The following is a 27,378-nucleotide window of genomic DNA, read 5'->3' as shown; positions in this document are numbered from 1 at the left end:
TGTTTCTCTGCGGTTCAACAACACTTTGCCACCACCACCACTTTGTTGTTACAGTTTTTAAATCCTCCACCCGAGCACCCACTGCATAAAGCCATAAAGCACTGTGGCACTTGTTGCTTGATTCAAACGGAGGGTGCTTCAGTCAAAATAACAACCAGCCTCCTCCTCCTACACTGATTAAAAATGCTCAGGCAGATAAAAGTAATGCTGCAAGCTGTGGTTTCAAATTAGGCTGTAGATTTATTGGAGAACTATAGCCTACATACAGAGCAATCAATGTGCAGCTCCCGAGCAAGCTACTTCTTTGATCAGTGACAGTGAAAATATCTACTAAAAGGAAGTTTACTTTTATTTTTGGGGGTATTTTTATTTCAGGTTGTGTTTAAATCAATCTGAGATATAAACTATAATAGCTGTAGCCGTCATTCTTTTTGCAGCTGAGAGCAGCTAGAGCATTTAGAGCATTGAAGAATTGTGAAGCATTTGAAGACAGAAATGACCAGTAGAAGAAGCAGTGCGTTTGTACTGCAGAAAAAACTCCTTTGCACTCCACTCTTAAGAATATGCATATCTCAAAAACAAAATGTACAAGACATGTGCAGAGTTCAAATCTTCTGGGGTGTTAAACATTTTCTTCATGCTTCTACATTTACAGTTGTTTTGGATCAATATGTCTTGTGTTTATTTAGATATCTAATGCAAATGTAGGTCTGATATTTGTAGCTTGTAACACAATTTCAATACATTTTTATGGTTTATTAACAGATTCTTGGGAAGAAACAACAAGAAATGACAGCACAATAAGCAGAAATAAAGTAGACACTAGTTCAAAGGGTTAATTTATAAATATTGATTAGCAGATTAAAATGCCTGGAGATCTTAGCTAAATAATTTAATCAAGTAAACATTCCGCTTAATCCAATTATGAAGAGGGTGTTCTCAGCCTTGCCACAGTTCACTGAGTCCATGCTTTCATTCATTCATTCTTAATATTTGACAGAGCATCGAGGCTCGGCGTGAGTCGGACCTTTTAGTCCCAGTTTAGTGAGGTCATTGTAAGAAATTCTTTAAATTGCCAGTCCTGACCTTAAACTGCCATTATTGAACTGGCTTGAAGTGCACCACATCAGCCCCCCCCATCCTTACCTCCATGTCTATCAGCTCTGCAATGTTTTAATGTGGTCCCTTGCTCTGTTCCTCTGTTTCCATGGATACTGACACAGTGTGTTCAACATCCCCCGGCATTTGCCTTTCTAAAGGGCAGCGTGGACTCGAGATTTCCACCTTGTCTTTGTACGGCTGCCGACGTCCAATCGGAGCTGTCGTTATACACTCATGATGCACCTTTCTCTCTTTTCACATGCACAGTTTTTTTTTATATTCCCGGACTAATGAGGCTGGATGGTATAGACACTCAAGTGAAGCGTGAAACATAACGGTTGTATGTGACCTGTTTCCAGGAAACAAGGCAGGCTCTATTTTCAGCACCTTGGACAGCGCATGCAGTAACACAAGAACTAGGTTTACGTGTAAAGGCAGTATTGTTAACGCATGTGCCAATGTTCTCCTCACAAACTGTCTCCTGTCTTACTGTTTCTATAATATATCCTTATTGATTTGTCATTCTTATACAGTAAAATACCCACACAGAACAGTGATATGCGAAGATCTATAAAAGCAGCTGTACGTACCTGTCATTATCACACATGCAGGTGGCGGTGAGTCATAAGAGCTTCCTCTGCTTTGATTTGACGTGTTGCTTTGATACTCTCATCTCTGCAACATCGGCAGCTCTACAGTGTCTTAACTTAAAGGAACTCTTTCACCAAAGCAGGATTGTTTTCTTGGTTTCTTATGGGACATTTGTAGTATTTAAACAGTAAACACTGTTAATGGGGGGATTTTTGTGCATTCCCTCTAAAAATAATGTTTATATATTGACTTTTCTTACAACTGATACAATTTAAAATGTCATGGCTGACATTCCATCAGGATTTCAGCAGATGCAGGTACCTTTAAAGATGCTGAGATTTTTAGCGTTTAAAGTAATGACCTCGAAGATTTTCATTTAAATAAATGTCTGTTAAGTCTCTATCTATCACTGAATGAGCCAACACAATGGTGATTGAACCCTCTGATGAAAGCCTTTGCATTTGCAGTATTACAGACTGGGTGTCTGTGGTGACATTCACAGAAAAATCACAAGCGGCGCCCAGTTAGTGACGCGTTTTCCATCAGTCAGCAGTGGTTGGTCTGCCAGAGAGGGTAGGCGGAGCTAAGCGGCCGCTTTTCCGCTCTCTGTTGCGAGTAAACAGTAATCTACTATGGCTGAACAAACAAAGAAAAGATGGATGACTACAGATACAACTTCAAAATTAAGTGAAACTCCAAAGAATATGAAACAAATTCGACGCTCAGATGAAGCAAACAGTCTGAAAAGAAAAGCGGCCGTCAGTGAGGAAAATCAAGAGTCACAACCGGAGCCAACCGTGGACGTCACACATGCGACACTGTCTGGAAGTGTGCTCCCGCAATTACCGTTTATTGCCATAGGTGCCGCCAAAGAGAACAAAACTGAGATCTTCGAGATTACCTCTTTAAGCACTACGACGGCATGCACCTTATCTTGTAAATGTTAAAGCAATTCAAATCACCAAAAACGAACATAATAACAACATAAGTCTCATCCTTAAATTATCTCACAGCCTCTCATCTTTTCTCTCCCATGGTTTGGTCAGTGTTTTGGAAAGTGTAGAAGAGTAGAAATCTTTAGAAAGTCCATAAATCTGACAGTATATATATATTAAATGACTCTGATGATTATAAGCTGGTTGATTCCAGGTCATTAGATATTCATTTTTCTCTGATGTTATTTAACAGCCACAAACCTGCCAATAACAATAAGTCAACATAAATATTGCATTATATCACACTGCCTCTGAATGCATCCTACATGAATTCTCATATTTTCTACCTGAATTCACAGTTATGTAATGAATATCCCTTGTGGGTGTAGGTAAACATTATTTGCCTCTTCTCATGCATGCATGAGGTAAAGCAGGATTATTGTCTCGTATGAACCCCATGAACACTGCAGGCGATGGATGGATTTAGTGTGCCGCTCTCTGTGAGGAATGCTAAGTGTTTGGGAGATCTCACAGTGAGGAGTGGACGCCCTGGGACGAGATGATACACTTCAATCTTTCCCTCTTTGTGCAGCATCGCTCAGATTACCCCAGCTTCACACTGCAAACAATCTGAAGTGAAAAAAAACAGAAGCTTAATCTCTTCTCACTTGCAAATGTCAGTGCAATGACAAGATTCCTAAGGATACTGCTTTATTTCTAATCCTCTTCTAAACAATCCCATTTGGAGATGCCTTTCCGTGGAACAAAGATGGACGAGCTAATGAAGCTGAAAAGGGCTGCCACATTGTCGGGCCTGAATGCGATCTGCTGCCTCAGACGCCTGCTTTTGTGTATCATTTAAGCAGTGTTGTGTTGTGTTCCCCTCCTGTCTGTGTAAAACAGTTGACCTTGGCTCACATGCCTCCAGGTGGGATCCCCAGCATACTAATGAGGGTTAGTGCGGAGGATTGCTACGCCATGCTTTTTCTGTGTCAGCTAGCCTGGCTCTGATCTTTACTACAATTGCCACCTCTGTTGCTGCAGTTTAGACGGAGACTTTGTTTCATTTACTGCACATGCTTGTACTTCAGACGACGGTCTAGACAGGAAAATGGTGCTGCTGGTGCTTTAAAAAGTTCAAGGAAATAAAGAAATGTCAATATAATCCATGTGGATCTGCAGGGAGCCTCGTGCTTTCCAGGAATCTGATGAGTCTGCTTTTGTTTTTGACTCAGTGCTATTGTGTTTCATCCTGCACCTCCATTTTTTTCAAAGTTTTACTGGTAGTGATGTGTTGGTCCCAAACATGTCAGGTCTAAGAGCTAGGAGCTATCAAGTGAACAAAGGGAGCCTGCTCCATCTAAGAGCCTTTTTCTTTGTTGTTGTTTTTTCACAAGTAAGTTAGCTGAGTTTGCTGTAACTTTAAGATGGCAACAATCACTCTTAAAGTGATTTCAGTTTCGTTCTCTTTGGCCGCACCTATAAACGGTAATTGCGGGAGCACACCTCCAGATATCCAGACATTGTTGCATGTGGGACGTCCACGGTTGGCTCCGGTTGTAACTCTTGATTTTCCTGGCTGACGGTCGCTTTCCTTTTCAGACTGTTTGCTTCATCTGAGCGTCGAGTTTGTTTCTTTTTCTTTGGATTTTCACTTATTGTTGAAGTTGTATCTGTAGTCATCCATCTTTTCTTTGTTTGTTCAGCCATAGTAGATTACTGTTTACTCGCAACACTTGCAGAGACCGGAAAAGCAGCCGCTTAGCTCCGCCTACCCTCTCTGGCAGACCAACCACTGCTGAGCGTCACTAACTGGGCGCCGCTTGTGATTTCTTCCACGAAAGTCGCCACAGACACCCAATCTGTAATACTGCACATGCAAAGGCTTTCATCAGTGGGCCATAGGCTCAATCACCAATGTGTTACCTCATTCAGCGACAGAGAGTGACTTAACAGACATTTATTTAAATGCAAATCTTCGAGATTATTACTTTTAAAAAAAATGTCTTTGCAAGTTCAATGAAATAAAGAAATTAACAGAATAATATGATTAATAAATGGATGGCTAAGATGGATAAGAATAATAAAAAACCTCTCCTACTGGGGGACTTGAAAAGAAACAGTGGAGGGGAGGGGGCAATAGGAAGTCATAGAAAGTACCACAGAAGAAGAAGTTAAGGAGCTTCAAAACTTCTGTCTGAGTTTGGTGGTCCTCCTCCCACTGAAACATAAACTATCATCAGGTACATGTTGTGTAATTATAATAAGACAGCAAGAGAGAGTACATGCGCCCCTTTTAGCTGTATGCTAAGGGACATATCTTGTCAATGCAAAGCACTGTTTGAGCCAGCAGTCATTGAATGTATCTCTTTCTGACCCTATTTTCTTGTATCGACAGGGTGTCTGCATCATGACGACCGCCTTCCTGCACTTCTTCTTCTTGGCATCGTTCTGCTGGGTCCTCACAGAGGCCTGGCAGTCCTACATGGCAGTGACGGGAAAGGTTCGGACTAGACTCATCCGCAAGCGTTTTCTCTGTCTGGGCTGGGGTGAGTAAGCAGCATGTTTCCCTAAACCTCTTCATTATCTCCCATCATGCCTCGCGGCTACCATTTTCTCTCAAGGTCTCTGGTCAAGGTGTCTTTCCAAGTAACTTTACATCTTTTTTTTTTTCTCCTCCCCTGTCCTCTTCCCCTCTGTGGGGCAGCCAAATCTTCATCCTATCAGGCTCTTTGTTGTGATGCTTTTGTGCTCCAGTCAAGCTCTCCGAAGGCTGGGTAAATGGACTGGCCTTGAGCAGAGGGGGGGGAGACAGACTGGTGCGGCTCTCCCATAGCAGGCTGCAATGACCTTATGTCTGATAAGGAGGATGGGAGACGAGCATTTACACTGCAGCAGAATACATTTTATCTAAAGACCCTCAGAGAGAGAGAGAGAGAGTTCAGGAGAGTGAAATGTTTGCAGAGGTAAAATGTTGAATTTAACACTGGAGATGGTTTCAGTATGAGCTGCATTCCTCTGCAATCACTTGCAACATACAAATGCATCCCAATACAGGCAAATGTATTTATTATCCATTAGTCTGGGTTGCAGATAATTAGGTTCCTCCTGCCTCCCACGCTGTGCGCCCTCCACTTGATTATCAGCTCACAGAATAAAATAAAAGAATGACAATTATACAGAATCTGTCGATGAAGGCAGGCCGTCGAAATATCTGTATCAGAAATGTGAACGATTTAGATTATTCTCCATTTGATAAATGTCAATCCTCATCGTCGTCCTCGGCGTTCTTCCTTACAGACTACTAGAAATCTCTCCTTTAAAAAAATCAATTTGATTATGAAAGAGCCCACACTCATTCTTCTTGTTACCTAGCAACAAACAAGGCTCTCTTAGTCATTGCAGTGCCACCGCTTGCTACTGCTGCTGCTGCTGCAAAAAAAGGAATGGACAAAGGCTGTTCCACAATCACATAGATTTCTGACAAATGCTAGAACAGGCAGTTTGAATCAGAACGTCAGCGTCTTGTATGACAATCAAAATGCATTACATAATATTACGTAATTTCTTTCTTTACACATGATGACTAGCAAATGAAATGACTTTAATCCTCTGCAGATCACCACCTGTGTTCAAACACGTTTCCACAGCGTCGTGCAGCTCTCGCTACCTGTTGTCTCTCGATGCAGCCTGTTCGAAGCGCGGCGTCTCCAGCCGGCTGTTGCCTGCGCGGTGATTCATGACATGCTTGCGTACACTCTGCACTCTTTACCTCCTCAGCGCTGCAGAGAGCCACTGGATGGCCACAGGGTCTTCGCCTCGTGCCTCCAGGAAACTGATTACATCAATAGCACCTGCCTGCGCTGCTCCGAGAGGAAAAGCGTTAATATTCTGAGCACACAGTAGTAAGGAGCCGAATCCATTACAGCAATCTATAATGAGGAGCCATACAGCAAAAATCCCTTTATAGAAAAGGTGTTGAGGGTGGGGGGATTTCTTACTTCTTACAGTACTGTGATGAAATTTCACTCTGTGCTCGGAGCAGTGCTGCCATTTTGTCAAAGCAGAGTACAGTCTGTTCTCCCTCGCCGCTTAATGGAATACTGTGCAGCGTGTTGATATTATTGAAATGCATACAGTTGATCATATACTCTCAGATGATTGTATAGTCTCACTGCAGCCTGTAATGGAGTGAATCTAGCAGCACTTTGTTAAATGACTCAAAGGCACAGAGGCTGACTTTTCCTGCACTAAAGCAGGCTTCCACTTTCAGTTCTGACAAGCAGCCCGAACAGCCCAAATAACTATCGATTGTTCTCTCTCTTTTAGGATTACCAGCTTTAGTGGTTGCTGTTTCAATGGGATTCACCAAAACAAAAGGCTACGGGACACCCTTATAGTAAGTTTCACTTTTTTATCCATACGCACACTGTAGGTTCATGGTAACACTTAACCGTAATGATTAAGAGCGTCTGCAGTGGCTTACTTATCCCAAACAGGGCCATAAACAAAGTCCCCTGAACCCAATCAGATTTCAAAATAGCACAGCAAGACCCCAATTTGATGTGAGTTGTATCCCTGCTGGATACTGAGCGCATAAACACTGCTTAAAATCTCTTTAGCATTTTATTATCCTGTGAAACTTTGGAAGCAGAGTTACAGCATATGGCACTTCTCCCCTGACGATTGAGGGAAATACAATTGTGTGCTGGTGTGCGCCATTAACTTGGATGTTAATGCCTTGGTGGGAGTTAACTGTTTTTCTTGCTTTCCCTGCAGCTGTTGGCTGTCTTTGGAGGGAGGGCTCCTGTACGCCTTCGTTGGACCTGCAGCTGCTGTTGTTCTGGTATGTTTCAGGCGTCAGACGTCCAGTTTTATCTTTAATATCCTGAGAATAAAGAGCAGAATCGAAGCGTCAGATAAATGTGTTCATTCAAGTGTTGATGTTCCTGCTCGAGCAATATCAAATCTCAATGAACAAAACTTTGCATACTTATAAACAGTTATTATATTAAAGTTGTGATCTCGAAGATCGCAGTTCTCTTTGGCGGCACCTGTGGTGATAAACAGTAATTGCGGGTGCACACTTCCCAGATATCCAAACACTGTTTGGCTCCGGTTGTAACTCTTGATTTTCCTCACTGTCGGTCGCTTTCCTTTTTAGACTGTTTGCCTTCATCTGAGCGTCCAATTTGTTTCTTTTTCTTTGGATTTTCACTTATTGTTGAAGTTGTATCTGTAATCATCCATCTTTTCTTTGTTTGTTCAGCCATAGTAGATTACTGTTTACTCGCAACACTTGCAGAGAGCGGAAAAGCAGCCGCTTAGCTCCGCCTACCCTCTCTGGCAGACCAACCACTGTTGGCTGATGGAAAACGCGTCACTAACTGGGCAACGCTTTGATTTTTTCCTCCACAGACACCCAGTCTGTAATACTGCAAATACAAAGGCTTTCATCAGTGGGCCTTAGGCTCAATCACCATTGTGCTACCTCATTCAGCGATAGACTTAACAGACATTTATTTGAATGAGAATCTTCGAGATGATCACTTTAATAAAACATTCTGCAGCTTGTTTTCACAAGATGCACTCAAACCATGGTGTTGTTTCATTAATGCTAATGTATCAATGTGGTACAACTGCACTGTGTTAAAAGTCGACAAAACGTCGCTTTGAAAGCGCCTAACAGGAGGAACGCACTCTGCTCTCAAAGTCAAAGTAATGAGCATCCCATCAGGCAATGTGCTCGAGTAATTCCCTTTCATTTACCATAATGGTGCTCCATGTAGCTCTGAGGTTATAAAGTATTCATGCATTAGATTTGTTGAAAATCTAATATAGCGGGGTATTTTTAATCGTCTTGTATTTACATCCTTGTACAGAGAAAATTACACAGAGTGTGATTATGCAAATCACTAAGTCTGTGTCAAAGGGACAGAGGACAGCGGATTACACTTAGGACTGTTTTTTTAAAAGTCTGTTCTGTTGTGGGATTTAAAATAAAATGATATAGGATTTTGTTTTTCCTCAGTCTGACTTGAAGTCTTGCTGTGGGTCTCATTTGCTCTCTGCTGTCAGAATGAACCCCACACTGCTGCTACCACTGTATTGATACTGTAACATCACATTTAAACGTCTCCCATTAACAAAGCTTGTTGGACAAAAACTTCCCCAAATGCATTCGTATGAATACTTAATGAGCTCTTTATCTCAGCTGCAGGGATTTGAAATGGATCGTCGACAAATCTTTTAAAGACTTTTTCTACCCTGCTTCTGTACGTCTCCCTCACTGTTTCTGTTAGTGTAGGCGCTGCTAATAATAGGAGAAGGTGCCTTTGAGAAGACAAGTGTTTCTTGTCAAGCAGATCTTTTCTTAAGGCTGTTGTGCTGGGCTGCGTATCCAGAGCATGCCTCATGCATTGGCTGAAATGTCACTGAGATGAGCAAACAATAGAAGCTAGAGGTCAAAGCTCAGTGCGGACGCAGAATCAGGAAGTACAGCCTGCGGGATAATGACATTAAATCATCGGCTACCTACATTTTGTGCTGTAGAATGTCATGCAAGCGATTGAAATAATCCTGCTGCATAAACACTAATATTCTTGTCTCCTTGTCACACAGGTCAACATGGTGATCGGTATCTTGGTGTTTAATAAGCTAGTGTCCAGAGATGGTATACTGGACAAGAAGCTGAAGCATCGTGCAGGGTATGACAGCACGTCCTTGTTAGTACCTTCATTTTTCTTCTCAACATTTTTATTCTTTACTTTATGCAATGATATAAATGTGCTTGGATTTTCTTGTGCATATGGAGATTTCAGACCTTCTTTTCTCCCTGTTGAAAAGAAAATTAGAGGCATAAACATAAAGAGGTCAGATCTCTCTCGGGAGCGACATGGCTTCCTATTTCTTTGGCAGAATCAGTCCAAGATGAAAATCATTAAAACGCCCACACATTGGCTGCTTCTGCTGTTGCTAATATACCGGGAGGGTGGGAGGGGGGGGGGGGGGGGGGGGTTTGAAAGTCGGGGAAGTGGCTGTTAGCGTTGTTTGTCATGTTGTTGTCTCGATGTCCCACAGACAGATGAGTGAGCCGCATACAGGATTAACTCTCAAGTGTGCCAAATGTGGTGTTGTATCAACAACTGCTTTATCAGCAACTACAGCAAGCAATGCAATGTAAGTGCCTGTCAGTGTCTGTGAAGCAATAAAACCATGCTACAGGGATCTCTGTATGTACAGTGTGTCCACCTCCACCATATATACCATGTTTCAGTCCAGTGCAATGTAAAGTCATGTTTGTGTTGCACCCACAGTACATTATGTCTACAGCATAGGAATATCTTTTTACTGTATACATGCAATCAATACTAGCATGCACATAACAGCCCTGCTTTTACTATGGAGTTTAAAGGCCCTGGTGGAGATGTAACTTTCCTCTCCAGACCTTATCGTGTTATCTACACCGACGTGCTGGCTTTAACTTCCTCCTCATAACTGTTCCCGTCTTCACTCAGGGCGTCCCTGTGGAGCTCCTGTGTCGTCCTACCTCTGCTGGCTTTGACCTGGATGTCTGCAGTGCTCGCCATGACAGACAAGCGCTCCATCCTCTTTCAGATCCTCTTCGCTGTCTTTGACTCTCTGCAGGGTTTTGTCATTGTGATGGTGCACTGTGTCCTAAGGAGAGAGGTAGGGGATGATCTCAGCTTGGCTATCTTCGCACATTACTCATTTTTATACATGTATTTGACCAGGGCTGTGTTCCTGTTTACCAAGGGAGTCTTGGTCAAACAATGAATTAGCAGCGTGCTGCAGGAAGACGTGCATTCACTGGACAAATAAGCCTTAATCCTGTTTTTATCATCGTCTTTGCTTATAAATAATGTACTTCATGCATTAGTTTGTTGTATATTTTAAAATAGATGATGACAGACTGATTACCCCTCGTCTCCAGGTCCAAGATGCTTTCAGATGTCGCCTCAGAAACTGCCAGGACCCCATCAGCGGTGATGCGACAGGAACCTTCCCTAATGGGCATGCTCAGATAATGGTAGGCCCAGTTTCCCCCCTGTTATCTGTTACCATTAGATCCTGTGTAATTTAAGCAGAGCCCAATGTTCCCTGGTTATTTATAATACACATGCACAGCCCCCTTTTTCTCTATTGACCTGCATTTAACTTGTGCTCTTCGTGACGGTTTTCCCATCCATAATTTATTATTCCGTTTAATACGGCCTCTAAAACGTGCGGCATTGTTTCCCATAGGTTCATAATTTTCCACACAACGCTTTTGGAAAGCAGCAATTACATGCTGGGAGGACACTTGGCCCTCTGATAAATGGCATCGGTTCCCTTTGGTTTTCTTAGGCCCCGAGCCCAATCCTTTATTTCTGTTTGATTGAACTTGCTGTCCATGTTTGCCATGCATCCCTCTCATTTCCTCTCACGGGGTAATAGAGGACTGTTCGCTGTCTGACCTTTGAAATGGGACACCAGTCTCTTCATCTAGCACGACCCCGCCACTGGCACATCATAGCAATGATCTGCCATTAGTATTCTAATGCCCCTCAGAGTGGGAGAGTTTTCACGATAGCAGAATGGTGTCAGGGCCCCCTGGTTCAATACAAGCATTAGCAGCACGCACAAAATACTTCCAAGCTGCTGCAGTTGCATTTTTCTTCCATGGATGTTTTATTGATATATTGTTAGGATAAAGCAGAGGATAAAATGACTGCTTTGCATTTCATTAGAAATTAAAGAATACATTATTCATTCTGATCCTGAATCTGGCTTTCACAGAAGAACTTGCCTCTGGGTTTTACATTGTTTTTATTATAGGAATGTGTTTGGGCCGGCTGTGGCTCCGCCGTAGAGTCGGTGGTCTCTTACTCAGAAGGTTAGGGGTTCGAACCCTGACTGCTACAGTCACATGTCGAAGTGTTCTTGGGCAAGACGCTGAACCCCGAATTGCTCCCGGCGGCATAGCCATCGGGTATGACTGCATAAATCCTGATTGGAGATTGGCTGCAAGCAGGGAACGTTCCCATAACATTGTCTAACATTACCGACAAGTTCTAATTAGGTTTGAAAGAAAACGTCAAAGAACGTTTTAAGGTTGTTTATCAATTCAAATAAAGTTCTTGTAAAGGTAAAACTAAGAGAAAACGTTTTAACGTCAACATTCTGAAGATATCTTCAGGACGTTATTGAGGCCTGGGACGTCAGAATGCCTTTTATAAAACATTTGCTCTATGTTACATAAAAACAAAGGTAGAACATGCTCACTGCAACACTCTGAGGATCTTTTCAGGATGTTAGTACGGCCTGAACTATCAGAACGTGATTTATCTCACTGCAAAAATGTTTTCAGAGAACGTTCTCCTGCTAATAAAAGAACCATTCTGGGAACCAAATAAAAACTTCCCACTCAAAACATCACCAGAACATCGCACGTAACATTCTCAGAACATTCTTAGAACAAAACGTTTCTAGCCTGGTAGGCCTTTGTTCTTCACATCAGTATGTGAAGAAGTGTGAATGGGTGAATGTGACATGTGACAAAGCGCTTTATAAGTACAGTCAGACAGTTTCAGTATAAAAAGCTCAGTTTTAAATGTTTGTCTTCTTCCTACAGACGGACTTTGAGAAAGACGTGGACATCGCCTGCCGATCAGGTAAAAAGAACAGATGGTCTCTTATTAACAAGCTTCTCCTTGCCTTCCATACAAAAACCCCAAAAGAGGTTAGACAGTAAAAAAAAAAAAAAGCTGAGGTTACATAACAACCAACAATCCCCACAGGAGCTTTTTCACAGTTACCAAAACACTGACTTTTATCTGAGGACAAAACTGTAGAAAGAGAGCTGCTGGATATTCGCTTTTATTGTTCAGTTTTACGTCAATAAATGTGAATAAGAGAAGCTTTCCCGTCTTCTGTCTGCCGCATTGTATAATTGTGTTTTTCATTAACATGTTGCTGTCAAAGAAAAGGTGCGTAGGTGCTTTGTGTCTCATTTTGGGAGGATTTTCTTCCTCGGCTTGTGCGTGTGGGAATGAAATATTACTTTCTGATCCCTGCATCTACTTCTTCTCTGCATTTGAGCCTCAGTAATTGTTGGTAGATCAGAGCAAGATTTAATAAAACTGTTCTGAATAAATGCCCCTATGAGATGGTGAGATTGATCCTGTGTGTATCTAGCATGAAGCCAAAGCCTTGTCTCTTTTCAATTCCTTCCAAACCAACGACGAACACATCCTAAATGGATCTGCAGGGAATAACTAAGCTGACCATTATTCACAGCTCTGAGAAACACAGCTTGTTAAGAGACGAAATGGGCCCTCCTGACCCGCGTTGCTCCACGCTGTGCAGTCGTGTAAAGCTAAAGTGGACATACCCCGAAACAAAGAGGTAGAGCAGACAGGTGCCATTTATAAATCATGACCAGGTTCAGCTGGAAGTAGAGCTGCTGTGAGAGAGAAATGCACTATATAGATTATTCTCCGAGCTCACAGACTTTAAATTGGTTGTTTACAAATGGGGATTACAGTCAGCTGCAGAAGAAATATTCTGCAGTGTCACTCGACAGGCTGTGAGTGGAAACTTTGAGGAATTATTCCAGAAAAAGGACTTCTTCTGTATGTCCACGCTGAGCTCTAAATGAGGCTCAAACAAAAAGCAGAGTATTATGTCTTAGTTGCTGTGCTTGTTGTAATCTCCCTGCAGGCCGTTTGTGAGCAGACAATGTAATACCTCCTGATTCGTGAGGGAAAGATTGAAATGCTCAGCGGGGTGGACCGTGTGTTCTTATAACCAGAAGGTGTTTTTAAATAGATAGCTGCTGCTTCTTAGAACATTTGGTGCATCGCAAGGTCGTCACCAATCACTGAATCAGGATTAGGATGCTGCATGCTGTATGTCAGGGAGAACGGAGAGAGGAGAGAGTGAAACCTTATTTACAGATATCCTCCAGAGATCCGTGTTTCTGCTGCCTTTTCTCTTTGCAGTATCGCACTCAATACTGATCACAGCTCCTGTCATTACGGATTTCTCTGAAAATCCTCTGAGAATTGGTTCTTATTGATTTGAATTCCTTCTTCTCTGGTCGTATGCTTTATAATCTGTGACACTTCTTTCATTAGTGAGAAATACCAACTAATCCCTGTATCAATCTGCCCGCAGCTCTCCACAAAGACATGGGCTCTTGTCGCGCCGCCACCATCACAGGCACCCTCTCCCGCATCTCTCTCAATGATGAGGAAGATGAGAAGGCCCCTGAGGGCCTCAACTACTCCACGTTGCCTGGAAACATCATCTCCAAAGTGATTATCCAGCAGCCGTCAGCTCTGCACATGTCGATGGGAGTGGGTGATCTGAAGGAGCAGTGCATGGCTGACAGCAACGCCGAATTGCGCCGCACCGTTTACCTGTGCACCGATGACGCCATGCGCCAGAGCGACCATGACATGGGCGTCCATGACATGGAGGGCCACCCAGTACAGAGCCAGATGATGGAGACAGACTACATAGTGATGCCTCGTGCCTCTGCAGCATCAGTGTCAGGGCCGTGTAACGTGCCAACCCTGCTGAAAGAGGACACCAAGATGAACATCACTATGGATACACTGCCGCACGAGAGGCTGATGCATTACAAGATGAGTCCTGACTTCAATATCAGCCCGTCGGGCTTGGACCACATGAATGTGAACCTGGAGCAGCAGTATCCTAGCGCTCCAGAGCAGATGCAAAACCTGCCCTTTGAACCGCGCACGGCTGTTAAGAACTTCCTCGCTGAGATGGAGGAAAGTGCAGGGCTTTCTCGGAGCGAAACAGGGTCTACAATATCGATGAGCTCCTTAGAGGTACATATGCTCATGTGGATACAGTGCAGGATACAGAGCTGCAATAGACACCTTCAAATATACCACACACATTCATGTATGTACATCCCTCAAACTAATGACTTAATAACTTCATGCCTTTATTTTCTACTTCCGCAGAGACGAAAGTCACGATATCAGGATCTGGACTTTGAGGTACGTAAAACAGACGTTTCTTTCCTTACATGCATCGAGCTTTTTTATGCGGAGAAGAGCCATTTTTTGCAGTTGTGTTTGTCATTTGATTTACTAGTACTTGTTGTGCCTCTTAAGCTTATTGGAGTTACACAGCCTTGACTCAACATGATTTATTGACTTGCTGTGTAGTTAAGGTAAAAGCAAGGCTGTCAACTGACAAACTGGGCAACAGTTCTCATCTACATTTTGTCCTCCTCCATCTCCTCCATCCATTAGCTATATGTTAATTTTCAAAATGTATGCTTTTAAAGTCATTTGCACATTTCACGTCTGATTTTACCACTGGTTTCGACAATGATCATATTGGCTTGCAAACACTTTTCAAATCCCCTTCAGCAGGTTCTGGCATTTCCTTTGCATTGTTAAAGTAGGCTTTACTGCATATATATTGTACACACTTTCAAAGTAAAGGAAACGTGAGGCGTCTGGCAGCTAATTCGGCGTGGGATGCACTTTGTTTTCGCTTGGATGCAAACAGATCCTTAAAAAGGAAGATTTGTGCCAAGGTTTGATTGTAAGAGTTTCCCTTACGCCAACAAAAGAGGCAATTTGTCGCTGAAGAATTATGTTAAATTCAGATACTTCTAATTAAAATAGTCGTCTTATCACCCTAACTTTAATTCTCTTGGCGTTTCCTTTATTTTGGCAGTCACTTGTATATATGCAGACACAAGTAGATTTGTTTTAAACCTGGCCTATAAGTAAACTTCCATGACAGTAACTAATTGATCAGAGTTGGAGGGGGTGGAGAAGAAGATGCATTTCCATTATTGGCTGTCAATACCAAAGCAAAAACCCTTGCCATTGCAGAAAGTCATGCACACCAGGAAAAGACACATGGAGCTGTTCCAGGAACTGAATCAGAAATTTCAAACCCTGGACCGATTTCGAGACATACCAAATATGGGCAGCATGGTGAGTAACAGGAAACCAGGGGGGTGGCGGTCAGCCAATTAAAAAGAGCTATATCCAGATACCCTATTTAGACATCCGGTGCAGGACACATAACGTGTTATTGTGCAAATGAGCGGTTATGTAGCCTAAGGATTGATGTGGACCTCACTACACATAGTGGTGCCTGCCAGCAGCTGGCGGGGGGCGAGTGAGGGGGCTGCCCCTTTAAAAGCAATTCTCCACAAGGCCAGTCTCAGGGAAGAAAGACCTTTGGTAATCTTTTTTTGCAATAGAGTGCATCCATTCCAATGCAAGGCCATGAATGCACTTTTATTTACATGCACATTTACCTACTTAGCAACCCCATCATTTTTCCATTAATGCATGGCAGATGATTTAATCTATCCACAAATATGACCTTAAGTTTGCTGTTCCCTTACTGTGTGGGTGAGTGGGGGGGGGGTTCCTTTGTCACCTTGGATGTAGAAGTCAAGTGAATTATGGGAAATCTTTTTTGACCTCAAAAGTCCCACCGTCTGTCTCCACACCTGACTGGAGCTGCAGACAATGGGCATGTCAAGCTCTCCCAGACATGCGGCGACTTTTCCCGTACTGAATGCAACTAATAGAAATTGGGCTGGTGACCAGACACAGCCAGACTATTAGACAATGTCATCCACGCAGCAGGATTTTGGCTGCCTGTAATCCTCTTTCACTCACATTTCAATCAACCCTACAGCACAATGTAATTTGAGGCCCGTTGCGTAGTTACCAGTGCAAGTTCCTTTGTATAGAAGAAGATAACCAAAGTACGTTCCCACTCCCGCCCTTCATTTCTTTTCTCTTCCCAATGAATCCACTGCAGAGCTGGCTGCAGACATTAGTATCCATTTTCTATTCCCTGAATGGGAGCGGCTCTTCTCCCTTATTTGCAGTAGTGTCTGTGGGGCTGTCAATGAGGAGCACATTCAGATGAATGGCTCACACATGAAGCCCATATAGAGCACCAGTTTGTGAGCTTTGGGGAGACACGGTTCTGCAGCGACTCCATGATAATAGTGTGAGCATGGTCACATTTAATACACAACCATTATCTTTTGTTATTTGATGCTTTCCACAGCATTAATCCATTATTTTCAATTAGCGATGGGTAGGAATTCATATTAATGCCCTTATGAATGAAGTGACTTTGTAAAGAAATAACAGTTTAGCTGCAGAGGATGTCATGCCACTAATATCACACCCCACTGGCCGTGTTCACAGGACAAGGCAATGCCAAACAAGAACCCATGGGAGAGCTACAATCCAGCCTGTGAGTACCAGAATTACGCCACTATGAATGTACTAGAATCTGGCGCCAAGGACTCACTGGAGATGACGCCTGCAGAGTGGGAAAAGTGTGTCAACCTACCCTTAGACGTCCAGGAGGGAGACTTCCAAACGGAGGTCTAGAGGGTGAAGAGAAGGAGAAAATGCAAACTAGGAGAAGGAGGAGAAAGGGATGTATTTTGCACTGAATAAAGCAACAGACTTTTCTAACAGCCTTGGCATACATATCTGGATCATACGAGTGTGGCAGGGACATTATGTGCCAATACAATATAAGGACCGAGGAGAGAGGAAAAAAGAAAAAAAAGGGAAAAAAACATCAGTGTTACTTTTTGTATTCTCACTAGTGTACTTAGTGTGGGGCAGCCTGGTGTACAATATTTACCATCATGTGTTTCAAATTTATCTGTTGAGGAATTGGCTAAAAAAGGTAATCTCTCTAGATGAAACCTCACAAAGCAAACGACATGCCATGTGGTCCCAGCTTCATTGGGTCCAGTTTTGATTTCCTAAAACTGGACCCGGGAGCACAATGTATATATTTATGCAGGTTTTTAAAAAGTTTATAACAGTCTGTTTGGCCATTACTACACTTTTTACTTTATAATATAAAACATGGGAGGCAAAGAGGATTTTTTCTGTCATATTAAAATGAATGTTTGTCAAGCTACATTCTTCATTGCTTTAAATGCAATAAAGATAATACTCACTTTTATATAAATAATATATTTCACAACTTTAATACTGCAGAATCTGCTTGAAGGATCCCAGCAAGCTCTCTCATCTGCAGCTCTGTATAAAATATTTAAAAACAAAATGTTGTATGGTGTAAATAAACTTTTGTCTACATATGTTTTACTTGTGCCAATTTATTTTAATGAGAACAAATGCCAACCTGATCAAAAGTTATAGCGAAAAATGTTAACATTTGAAAAGGAATGTAAATAAAAGAGGAAATATGTTCGTACTGCTTCAGAGGTTGTGTCAAGTTTATGTGCTTTGTTGGCTTGTGGAATTCATGACGTGCATTGTTTTGTTATGGGAACATTTGAATGTTGGGGATGGTGTGATTAGATGCGAAAATACAGCTTTCCTTCCTGAGTATAATTGGTGAAAATTAGGAAAATCTGACTTCAATATGAACTCTTTAATGCATCAAAAATGCCTAATTTATTTAAACCTCCATCGTTGTTTCCAGTTTAATTTAGTAAACACTTTATTATATTATCTTTAATTCTTAAGTGCTTAACAAACTGTCCCCTCTGACGGTTTTAATGTCAGGTTAGGCATCCCCTTTATGATTTATACCTTCCGTTTAACTGTAGTTGAAGGTTAGTACATTGCAGTTTCCTGCCACACCTGATAAATCCGCCCCCGTATCTGATATCTGGATTTGGATAGGAAACTTTCAAACTCCTAATAGGTTTCTGTGCCCGCAGAAGGCTCACCTGATACGATCAGCTCAGATTTTTTTTCCTGGGCGGACTGGGCCAGACGGAGCACAAATGGAAGCAGGGTTGTGAGGGCTTAGGGAAAAACCCTGTTTGTCCTGTCTGGTGGCCGGCGGTACGGCTGACGCGTCGGCGATGAGAGCACCGGTATGAGTGCCCCCTCTGGGGAGCGGTGGTCCACCCAGCAGGCGAGGAGGAGGGGTTGGGATTGGATCTGCTGCGTCAGTGAAGAATGATGACGAGAGGAAAAAGGGGAGAGCAGACAATAAACACAGACTTCCGTTAATGAGAGCTCTGAGAGTCGTGCTCTGATGTCGCAGCGACATAAATTATGTTGATTACACGAAAAGCTCAGTCTAGACATTAATGTCTGAATTTACAGTGCATTTCAATTTAGACTACCATGCATAATTAGGTTAATTACATACACAGAACTGCTGCCTGTTAGAGGCTGGGAGAGTTGTTTTTTTACATCAAACATCAAACACAGTAAAGTCTTCAGAAACAGTCATCCCTGCACTGCTTTCATTTTACTCAGAGAGAGAAAGATATATAATCACTGTAAGGCAAAATATATATGGTGGGATATCCATTTACGGATTGACAAGTTATGACAGAGCAAATAAATGTTTTCAAAGACAAGCCTTTTCCTGGAACAGTCCTCCTGAGGTGAAGCTTCAAGGGGACTTACGCTGCGTTCCAGACAACTGGGAACTCGAGAACTTCCCACTTCCGTTGGTGAAGTCGGGGGAAGATGAATCGGCTTCAATCAGCTTTAAGTGGCGTTCCATAGCAATTTTTCTAGTCGGAGGTCGGAAAAATGCTGAGTTCAGACTTCACAGTTCAGAAATTTCTACTGGGAAGTGTCTACCGAGTTCCCGGTTGTCTGGAATGCAGCATAAGTATTGAGAGATCATAATGGCACATTTTAGCAACCCGTTATAAAAGTAATAATTATAATAATACACTATAATATACACTTTATATGCATACCATCTTTAAGACAAGAAAAGCTGCTCAACATGCTATGCAACAAGGAAAATACATGCACGAATGGAATATACATTAAAACAAGGATGGAGTACTGTTTAACAGGATGAAACGTAAAGAATATAAAAATAATATAAAAGGTAAAGATGAACATAGAATGCATGCAACATAAGAAAACAATGATAAATACCACCTAATAATAATTCATGTTGTCTTTAAGCACCAGTGATTGAAAGTAAAGTACAAACAGTATTGTACGTCTTATTGTATAAGATGCAAAACAAGGACATAAGCGATTGAGTGCATTTGATTTATTTAAGTCATGCCTCTTTTGAAGCAGCTCTCCTCTCCTGAACGTGTAACCCTTACTGAATAAATGCATGGCTGACGGACTCTTTCTTCCCCAGAGTGAACATCATCTGGAGACAGATTCAAACAGACAATGTTTCAGCGCCTCCAGAGATAATTTATATGATCTAATGGTATTCAGATGTGGAGATCTAAATGTGTATGAGATCAAGGCTCTTAATCAGCTCTACTGAGTGAATCATGTCACGGTCAGATGAGTGTGCCATGCACGTATGACTCACTAGCTGAGCGTGCAAACTTTACCGTGCAAATAAACTCTCGCAAAGGGCTCATTTTAAGATGGCTGCTGTTTTTCTTTTGATTTTTTGGGGGAAAAATCCTAAAAAACAGGGTTTAAAGTTCATGATATAAATTCTACAGACTCCACACAGCTTGGTAAATGGTTTTTCCTTTCGGTCTTGTTTCCTTTCCTCAAAAACGAGAAAACAAAATGTGTTGCAAATACATTTAAAAACTTGACAGTTCTATCATTTTGTGTCTGTGCAAACACTTCCTGCAAGTGTTTAAATTTTTAATAATAAAAATGCAAAAATACAAACAAACTAAAGCAACAATATCTCACTTGTATCTTGCAGGGGATTTGATTAATTATTGATAAGAATGTTAATACAAATTAATTCACTTTTAATATAGTTTTTAAAACTTGAGTGTCTTTTAATCCTGCACAATCTGTTGATTTTTACACAAACTCCAGATTTCTTACCGCAGATGTGTTTGTAATAAGGCTGACAAAGTGTTATGCCTGAGAATGGAACGCTGTATTGTTTAGTTGCTGCTTAATGGAGCTGTGACATGCCGAAGAGCCTGCTGGACAAGTCTTCATTTGGGATTGAGTGGCAAGTCCCTCAGGTCCTCCCGAAGAGCAGAGGGGTTAACCTGCTTAGAGGGTAAACTCTGAATCAACATAATCACATTGATCCCGCGTCACTGTCCTCCCTGGAGGTATGACTGAGGGGTAAGGCAAACTGTTCGTCTATCAAGGGCCTGTCAAAAGAGTTAAAGCCCAGAGGGAAGGCCCAGGGGCACATAAAAATCACAGAAACCACCACAGTAAATGTTTTAGAGGACAGAATGACAATGGAGAAGGGGTGTGTAAAGTTTCTAGGACACAAGCTGACCGTCATTAATTGTAACAACATTGGCGACTGACTTTTCCTGTAACCTCATTTTTGCCTCATCATTTTGTTACACGTTGGTCCCGTACTCTGATTAGCCTAGTACTTTGGATCACAAGTTAATTATGTCATTATCTTTGGGAGAACAAATCTTTCTGCTTTAACAAGCAGCTTCTCAAATAATAATAATAATAATGGCCAAGGGGCGGCTGTGACTCAGTGGTAGAATCAGTCGGCTCTCAATTGGAAGGTTGAGGGTTTGATCCCTGACTGCTACAGTCACATGTTGAAGTGTCTTTGGGCCAGACACTGAACCCCAAATTGCTCCCGGTTGGCTATGCCATAAATGCATAGATCTGATTGGAGATTGGCACTTAGGCACTTGCTATCATTTTGTGAATGGGTGAATGTGGCGTGTAGTGTAAAAGCAGCTTTGAGCGGTCGCAGGACTAGAAAAGTGCTCTATAAGTACAGTTCATAGGTAAAGTAATGTGTCATTTGCAGTTTTGCAGATGCTAAAGTTGTTGTCGACTCCTCCAACAATAAGAGGAAGCAATCTTTTATTTTACCATCACAACAGGTTCATAATTTTGAGAGATAAAATCATAAAAAAGTAATTTATGTGATTTATGACTAAATACCTTCAAAACCAATTACATTTACAGGCTCATTGGCTGTTAATTCTAGAGCTAATTTTAAAGTTAGCATGCTAACCCACTTAATACCTTACAAATTAGACTAAAATACATCAGCTGTCATCAACTGTTAATATAGGCAATGTTAGCTGGCTGAAATTAGCATCAAGCTCAAAGCCCTGCTAGCATGGCTATTTAAAAAAAAAAGCACTCCAGTAGCAGAGTAGTAACAGTGCATGCCAAATAACCACAACATGGTGCCTGTTAAGGCAAGCTTTGTTCATATCATAGTCCTATCCCCTCCCTCCCCCACTTTCTCTCTGCGTGTTCTCTACAACACTGTCCATTAAAGGCAAAAATGCTACAAAAACACATGCTGTTGGTCTTAACAAAGAATTTACTATAGCCTAACCACAACTGTGAGAAACGTTAACTATTAAATATTACTATAGTAAAAGCTTCTAGAACATTAAAATGTGGTAATTAATGGAGGTATTTTGATAGGCTAGAGTTAAAGTATCAGACAACTTGGACACTAACAAGCTAGTTAGCTTAGCGTACGTGTCAGAAAATATGACAAGAATTAACTTTTAAACTCTACCTGTACTTTGCAGCACAGTTTCACTTGAAAAAAAGAAAAAGTTCTGCACAAAAATGAAACTTTGGAAGACTCCACAGTAGGTACTTACCATGCACTGTATAATGCATTATGGTCTTTCATCCTGTGGAGCAGTAAGATAGATGATGGGTACAGAGGCCCCTGACAGTGGCTGCACTGTTCAGTAATTCCTCTTGGTATCTACACCACTCCACAAAATCATCTCTGCTTTATTTTAAAACAAGGTCTGCCACAGGAAAAAATATACTTTTACCTACTGTCAGACAACAGTGGGCAGTTTGTTGTTCAGGCTTTGTTTCTAGTTTCTGACAATGATTAGCAGGATTTCTTTAAGGTCACAAATTAACCTGAGTCAATTTGTTAACTCAACTGCTTTCTTGGTGGCTTAGAGGTTTAAGTGGCTTCTTCCTCTGGTTTAAATGATTGGAAGATCTGAAAGTCCCAGAGCAATTAGGTGGGCAGGTTTAAAGTGTTCCCTGCTTACACCATGGACTGTCCCTGCAAATTGGATACATGTAAACAAGCTGCCAAAATGATCAAATAAACATCAAATACTCAGGTAAAAAGACTTTGTACAAGGACTTGAGCTCTACAAGTACGTAGGATTTAATTTGTCGCCATAAACTGTGCACACATACTTTGTCAAATGCATCTGTAATGTATGGCCCTGAGGCAGCTGCCTGCAAAACATCCTGAATTAATTTGTTCATTTATTCATTAAAATGTTTTCATTGTTCCTAAATAAACTTGCAAGAGAAGCCTGAAAAGAGATGCAGGGAGGAAGAGGGGGGGGGGAAGACAAGAGTGGCATTTGAATAAGGGGTGTGACAAGAAATGTTGTGCTCTGAACAGCAAAACTCCTCTGATCTGACATGTTGATCACACAATCCGCTCTCTAGAGTTCTAGGGCTCCATGTTTTTGGCTCAAGGCTTATTTGGTTTATTAGAGGATGTGGGGGTGGCATATCACATAATGGCTTAACTCAAAGCAGGCTTGCACAATAGTTATGACAAGGTATGCATACCACAAACTCTAATTGGACATGCACTCAAAATTTCATGCAAATCCATCCCAGCACTGAGTAGTTACATGCTAATCCAAGGGCAGATGGATTTAACTGTCGGTTTCACTTGATACATGTCATTTTCACTCTGAAACTATTTAAAGTGTCAAAACCAGAGCTTTGAACAGCATGATTCTGCCTCACTCACAGAATTACTGATTGTGGTTATGTACTTAGCAGCTCCTTAATAGATTTGTTCAAATGTGCCCATACTGTGGTCTTAATTTTGTCTCAGCAGTCATTATAGTCTGGGATTAATGAAGATTAATACAGGCTATTTAAATGTTTTTATTTCAATCGCACACTTCATATTAGGAAGAGAGATTTCATAAATGATGACTCAATAGAAACCACGAAGCCAGAATGTCTTGTAGACAGCAGTGTGAGCAATGATCAGATGTTTGGGGAGTATTTGAGAGCAGGGACGGACTGCTAATGAAAAATGGCTACAGACAGTTTCGTCTCAAACTGCAGAAAAAATGCTCCCTGAACTGTTGTTATATTGGCTGTATTAAAAAACGTCTGACTCAAACACTAGGCATTGAAACTAAGCACTGTTTAATGACTGATGGTTGGTAATTAGTACAGTATGTGTATACAGATACTAGAGGTGTAAATCAAAATATGTTACTATATTATTTGAACAATGATACGATATTTGCTGATTTCACAAATCTGCATTAAAACAATGTTGTTTTACTTTAACTATAAGTTCTATTTATATGCATTCACAAAAACAATTCAAACATGTCCACTAATAATTGCATTAATGAACCCTTACTGACATTGAAATAAAGAACAAGAAACAGTTAGTTCCGACCAAGTAATCTGATTGGTTAAGAGGCATTCAACAAGTACTGATAAAGAGCACAACATCACTGGGACTTTTCACTCTGTGTATCACTCCGCCTCAGCCAGGTGTTCTTCTGAATACTGTTAATTAACATCACAGTAGACAGAGCTTGTCCACATGAGTCAAGCTGCTACCTCTGAATCACACAGCAGACTCTTATTTCACTGGCTGATGATACATTAAAACAAACAGATAGATGAACATGATAAAAAAACAACAGATGTAGGGCCAGTCTCACAAAGATAGACTTTGACTGTGGCTTAGACATAACAAATAGTCAGACTTCAGATAGCCGTCTAAGTTCATCCGTTTCACAAAGCAGTCTTCACTATCTTAAGCAGGGCTATGGTGCATTGAATTCTGGGTAAATTAAGACTTTTTTCAAAACAAAAAAAATGGCAGAGCAAGTAACCGCATCTAACCGCTCAAGTCCGTTTACCCCGGCAGAAAAGGTTTGTCTGTTGGAGGAATTCAACAGTGTTAAGGGTATTTTACTCGGAGAATTCAGCCAAGAGTGGAACAACAACAACAACAATGTTTTTGTAGCAACAGTAAACAGTGTTAATCCGAACGTTGAAAGGACCATTAAAGGCATTCAAAATCTGATGCTACTGGTCAGCAGGTGTCACTGATTGTTACCATGGTAACATGGGTCTTAGAACTGAGTTAGCCTGGGGGTATGGTGTCTGATTTTTTTTGGGCTTAGGTCTAACTTGCATTAGACTAATGAGCAATATGAAGACTAGCCTAATGCTATAGACCAGTCTAAAACATCTGTGTGGTAACCTGTAGACACAGAGTGAAGGAGAATGTTTGGGTTGCTTGGCAACAAAAGTCCAGTTTTAAGTAAGTTGGGGAACTAGTTCAGTTGGTTGAGCAAAAAAGGATCTGTAGTTCATTGTTACTTTTACTACTATTTGGAGCCTGAATAACTGCTGTACAAAAGCACGTCTGTGATTATGTTCGTCCTCGACCGAATCTCAGCCGGGATGATATTCAGTACATCACTCCCTCTCATATTATATTGCTTAAATAGGCATGTGTATCTTTATAGGTTGGCCGATGTACACCCACCGGCCACTTCATTAGGTACACCTGAAAAATCTAATGCAGTCCAATAAACCAGCTCAGCCATAAGATTTTTTCTAAGCTGTCATAGAGGTGTTAATTCCATTACATTTCAGCGTCAAGATCATAATTGGTGGTGGGGCTGTACTGAGCTGCATTATATTTAGAGGTGTTTCTAAAACTCTGGCCCCCTCATGTATTTAAACAGGGAGGACAAACAATTAGAGACACATCTCATTATAATGTAGTTCAGTACAACACCACCTTTAACTACGGCCTCAGTTATAAACATAATTGAATTTACACACTTCAGATTCTCAACAAACAAAAGTCAACAAAAACTAAACTTCATAAAAGCAGTGCTGTTGTATTGAACTGCATTAGATTGTACAGGTGTACGTAATGAAGTGGCCAGTGAGTGTATATTGGTCGGGGTATCTTAAAGATGATAATGTGGAACAAGGTGTTCAATTTGTATCAATGATACAGAATCATTGATCATTGAATCGATTTATCAGTCCTCATCAATGGATCATTATATCTATGAAATAAACTATACAATTAAAAACTAATTTGGTATAAACATAAAACATTAACCTTCCCTGTAAACAACTGCAGTGGAAGCTAGCTTGCTCGATTCCCCACAACACAAATGTTAGCTAAACTGTTAAATATAGTTGTGGTTGGTTTTCTACAGAATGCATGATTTGCCTTTAATACTGAGTTGAAAAGGACGAGTGAATTACAGTTTGAACTGGAAAATAAAACCACATTCTGAGGGTGTTTAAAATCACTTTATTGTTTTGAATACAGGTATCATTGAATACAGACACAGCATCAACAGTAACATTCTTTTCAACCAATCACCTCTTCAAGGAAGGTGATCAGACTAATATCTCAAAGCACGAACAGACTTCACGAGATTCAGGCTGATATCTGTGGGGTTAATTTAGGGCAGCATATACAGCAGTGTGTGCCCGTCATGGTACTTCACAGTCATGAGGCACATATATCAGTTTACCAAATTTAAAACAAATGTCATTCCTATGGATATTTTAGTCCGTTTGTTAATTTTAATCAAGACGTTTTGACAATTCAGACTTCTAAATACACTGAAAATAAATCAAACATTGCTGAGAAAAGCCATTAATAGTTATTTTTGTGACAAGCCTGCTGAAGTGTAGAGCAGTGGCAAAAACCAGGAGGACTCCTTAATTAAAAGAAAATTACATCCGTATCTTTGATTACATTTTTTCCTCATGTTCTTCCAACAAAGAGAGCGAAAAAAGAAGTTGACCTCATTTCATTAAAAACCAAGAATAACTCAAATCGTAGCTGCATTTGGTCCGTTATATTTCACACAGTGCAGGTATGCGAGAACAGTAAGGTGTGTTTAAATAATGGTCTGAGGCTGCAAAGAACTAAAATAATAACACAAAGCAAACACTCTATGAGTGAATATTTAACCTCAGACAAAAACAAGCAAAACAAACTGAAAATGTTAACGCTGTCAACACTCAGGAGTCATTATTTTATACCAATTATCGTTCAGGAAACAAGCAGGCAGAGCATTTTGTGTAGGCTCAATTGTTTTCATAGTACTTCATCTTAAAAGGTACATTAAAGCAAACTATATATATACTGTCAAAAAGTCACCATTTAAGGGTCTAGAAAGTGCATAGCGAATGTAAAAAGTAAGTTTATGTCCACACCCTGTCTCCAAATAAAGCTCAGACATAAAGTTTTGGTGTGTCATCTCCAGCAGAAAAATGACCAATTTGTGTCAAACTGTTGATAAGTGAATTCTCTCAAGGTAGGATCGAGTCGGGGGGATGCTCCCAGAATCCCAAAGTCATCCATAATATTGACCGAGAGAGAGACACAACGATCGGTCTGAGCGCTCTCGTTAAAGGGAGGGACGTGTCAACTCAAAAACAAGGCTGGAATCCACAAGACACCACTGCAATCACTCGGTAAAACCAATATATCAAATTATGATGAATGACTGACATCCATTTTTTTCCTCCTCATGATATTGTACTTTCTAGTCCCTTTAAGTAATGGTTGGAGCATTTTCAGTGCACATATTCATCATCGCTCAAGTCTGAGTCATCAGCCTCCACCTCTCCTTCAATCACCGACTTCTTCCCTCTGCAGCAGGACACGACCAGGCCGATGAGGAAAGCCTAAAAATAACAAGCAAAGCACACATTAGGAAATATTTCATGAGGATCATTTGATCGATACAATGCATCAACAGCACCGGGAAAGAGGTTATTAAGTATTTTGC

General features: G+C 41.1%; 2 protein-coding genes across 7 annotated transcripts in view; one reads left to right on the top strand and one right to left on the bottom strand.

Annotated features, from left to right (window-relative positions):
• adgrb3 (adhesion G protein-coupled receptor B3) overlaps positions 1 to 17,891 on the top strand; it is a 130,359-nt gene extending 112,468 nt beyond the window's left edge. For 4 of the 6 annotated variants that reach the window (XM_069658179.1, XM_069658180.1, XM_069658181.1 and 1 more), the window contains 12 exons: positions 5,026 to 5,176; positions 6,957 to 7,026; positions 7,407 to 7,473; positions 9,249 to 9,352; positions 9,708 to 9,806; positions 10,145 to 10,316; positions 10,582 to 10,677; positions 12,262 to 12,301; positions 13,806 to 14,485; positions 14,624 to 14,659; positions 15,512 to 15,616; positions 16,859 to 17,891. In XM_069658179.1, the coding sequence (XP_069514280.1) occupies positions 5,026 to 5,176; positions 6,957 to 7,026; positions 7,407 to 7,473; positions 9,249 to 9,352; positions 9,708 to 9,806; positions 10,145 to 10,316; positions 10,582 to 10,677; positions 12,262 to 12,301; positions 13,806 to 14,485; positions 14,624 to 14,659; positions 15,512 to 15,616; positions 16,859 to 17,047 (1,809 nt within the window). In that variant the 3' untranslated portion in view covers positions 17,048 to 17,891. The remainder of the gene's footprint in view (positions 1 to 5,025; positions 5,177 to 6,956; positions 7,027 to 7,406; positions 7,474 to 9,248; positions 9,353 to 9,707; positions 9,807 to 10,144; positions 10,317 to 10,581; positions 10,678 to 12,261; positions 12,302 to 13,805; positions 14,486 to 14,623; positions 14,660 to 15,511; positions 15,617 to 16,858) is intronic. The other 2 variants (XM_069658183.1, XM_069658182.1) reach the window with 1 other exon arrangement.
• Positions 17,892 to 25,860: 7,969 nt separating this feature from the next.
• Positions 25,861 to 27,378, bottom strand: part of lmbrd1 (LMBR1 domain containing 1) — a 70,825-nt gene continuing 69,307 nt past the window's right edge. The window contains exon 16 of the mRNA XM_069658626.1: positions 25,861 to 27,274. Within this exon, the coding sequence (XP_069514727.1) occupies positions 27,164 to 27,274 (111 nt within the window). The 3' untranslated portion in view covers positions 25,861 to 27,163. The remainder of the gene's footprint in view (positions 27,275 to 27,378) is intronic.

This window comes from Semicossyphus pulcher, unplaced genomic scaffold, assembly GCF_022749685.1.
Source record: "Semicossyphus pulcher isolate SPU_LCO1_2020_fin unplaced genomic scaffold, fSemPul1.0.p SCAF_12, whole genome shotgun sequence".
Classification (NCBI taxonomy): Eukaryota; Metazoa; Chordata; class Actinopteri; order Labriformes; family Labridae; genus Semicossyphus; species Semicossyphus pulcher.
Note: the sequence above shows the minus strand (reverse complement) of the source record. Positions and strands in the feature narration are given on the sequence as shown.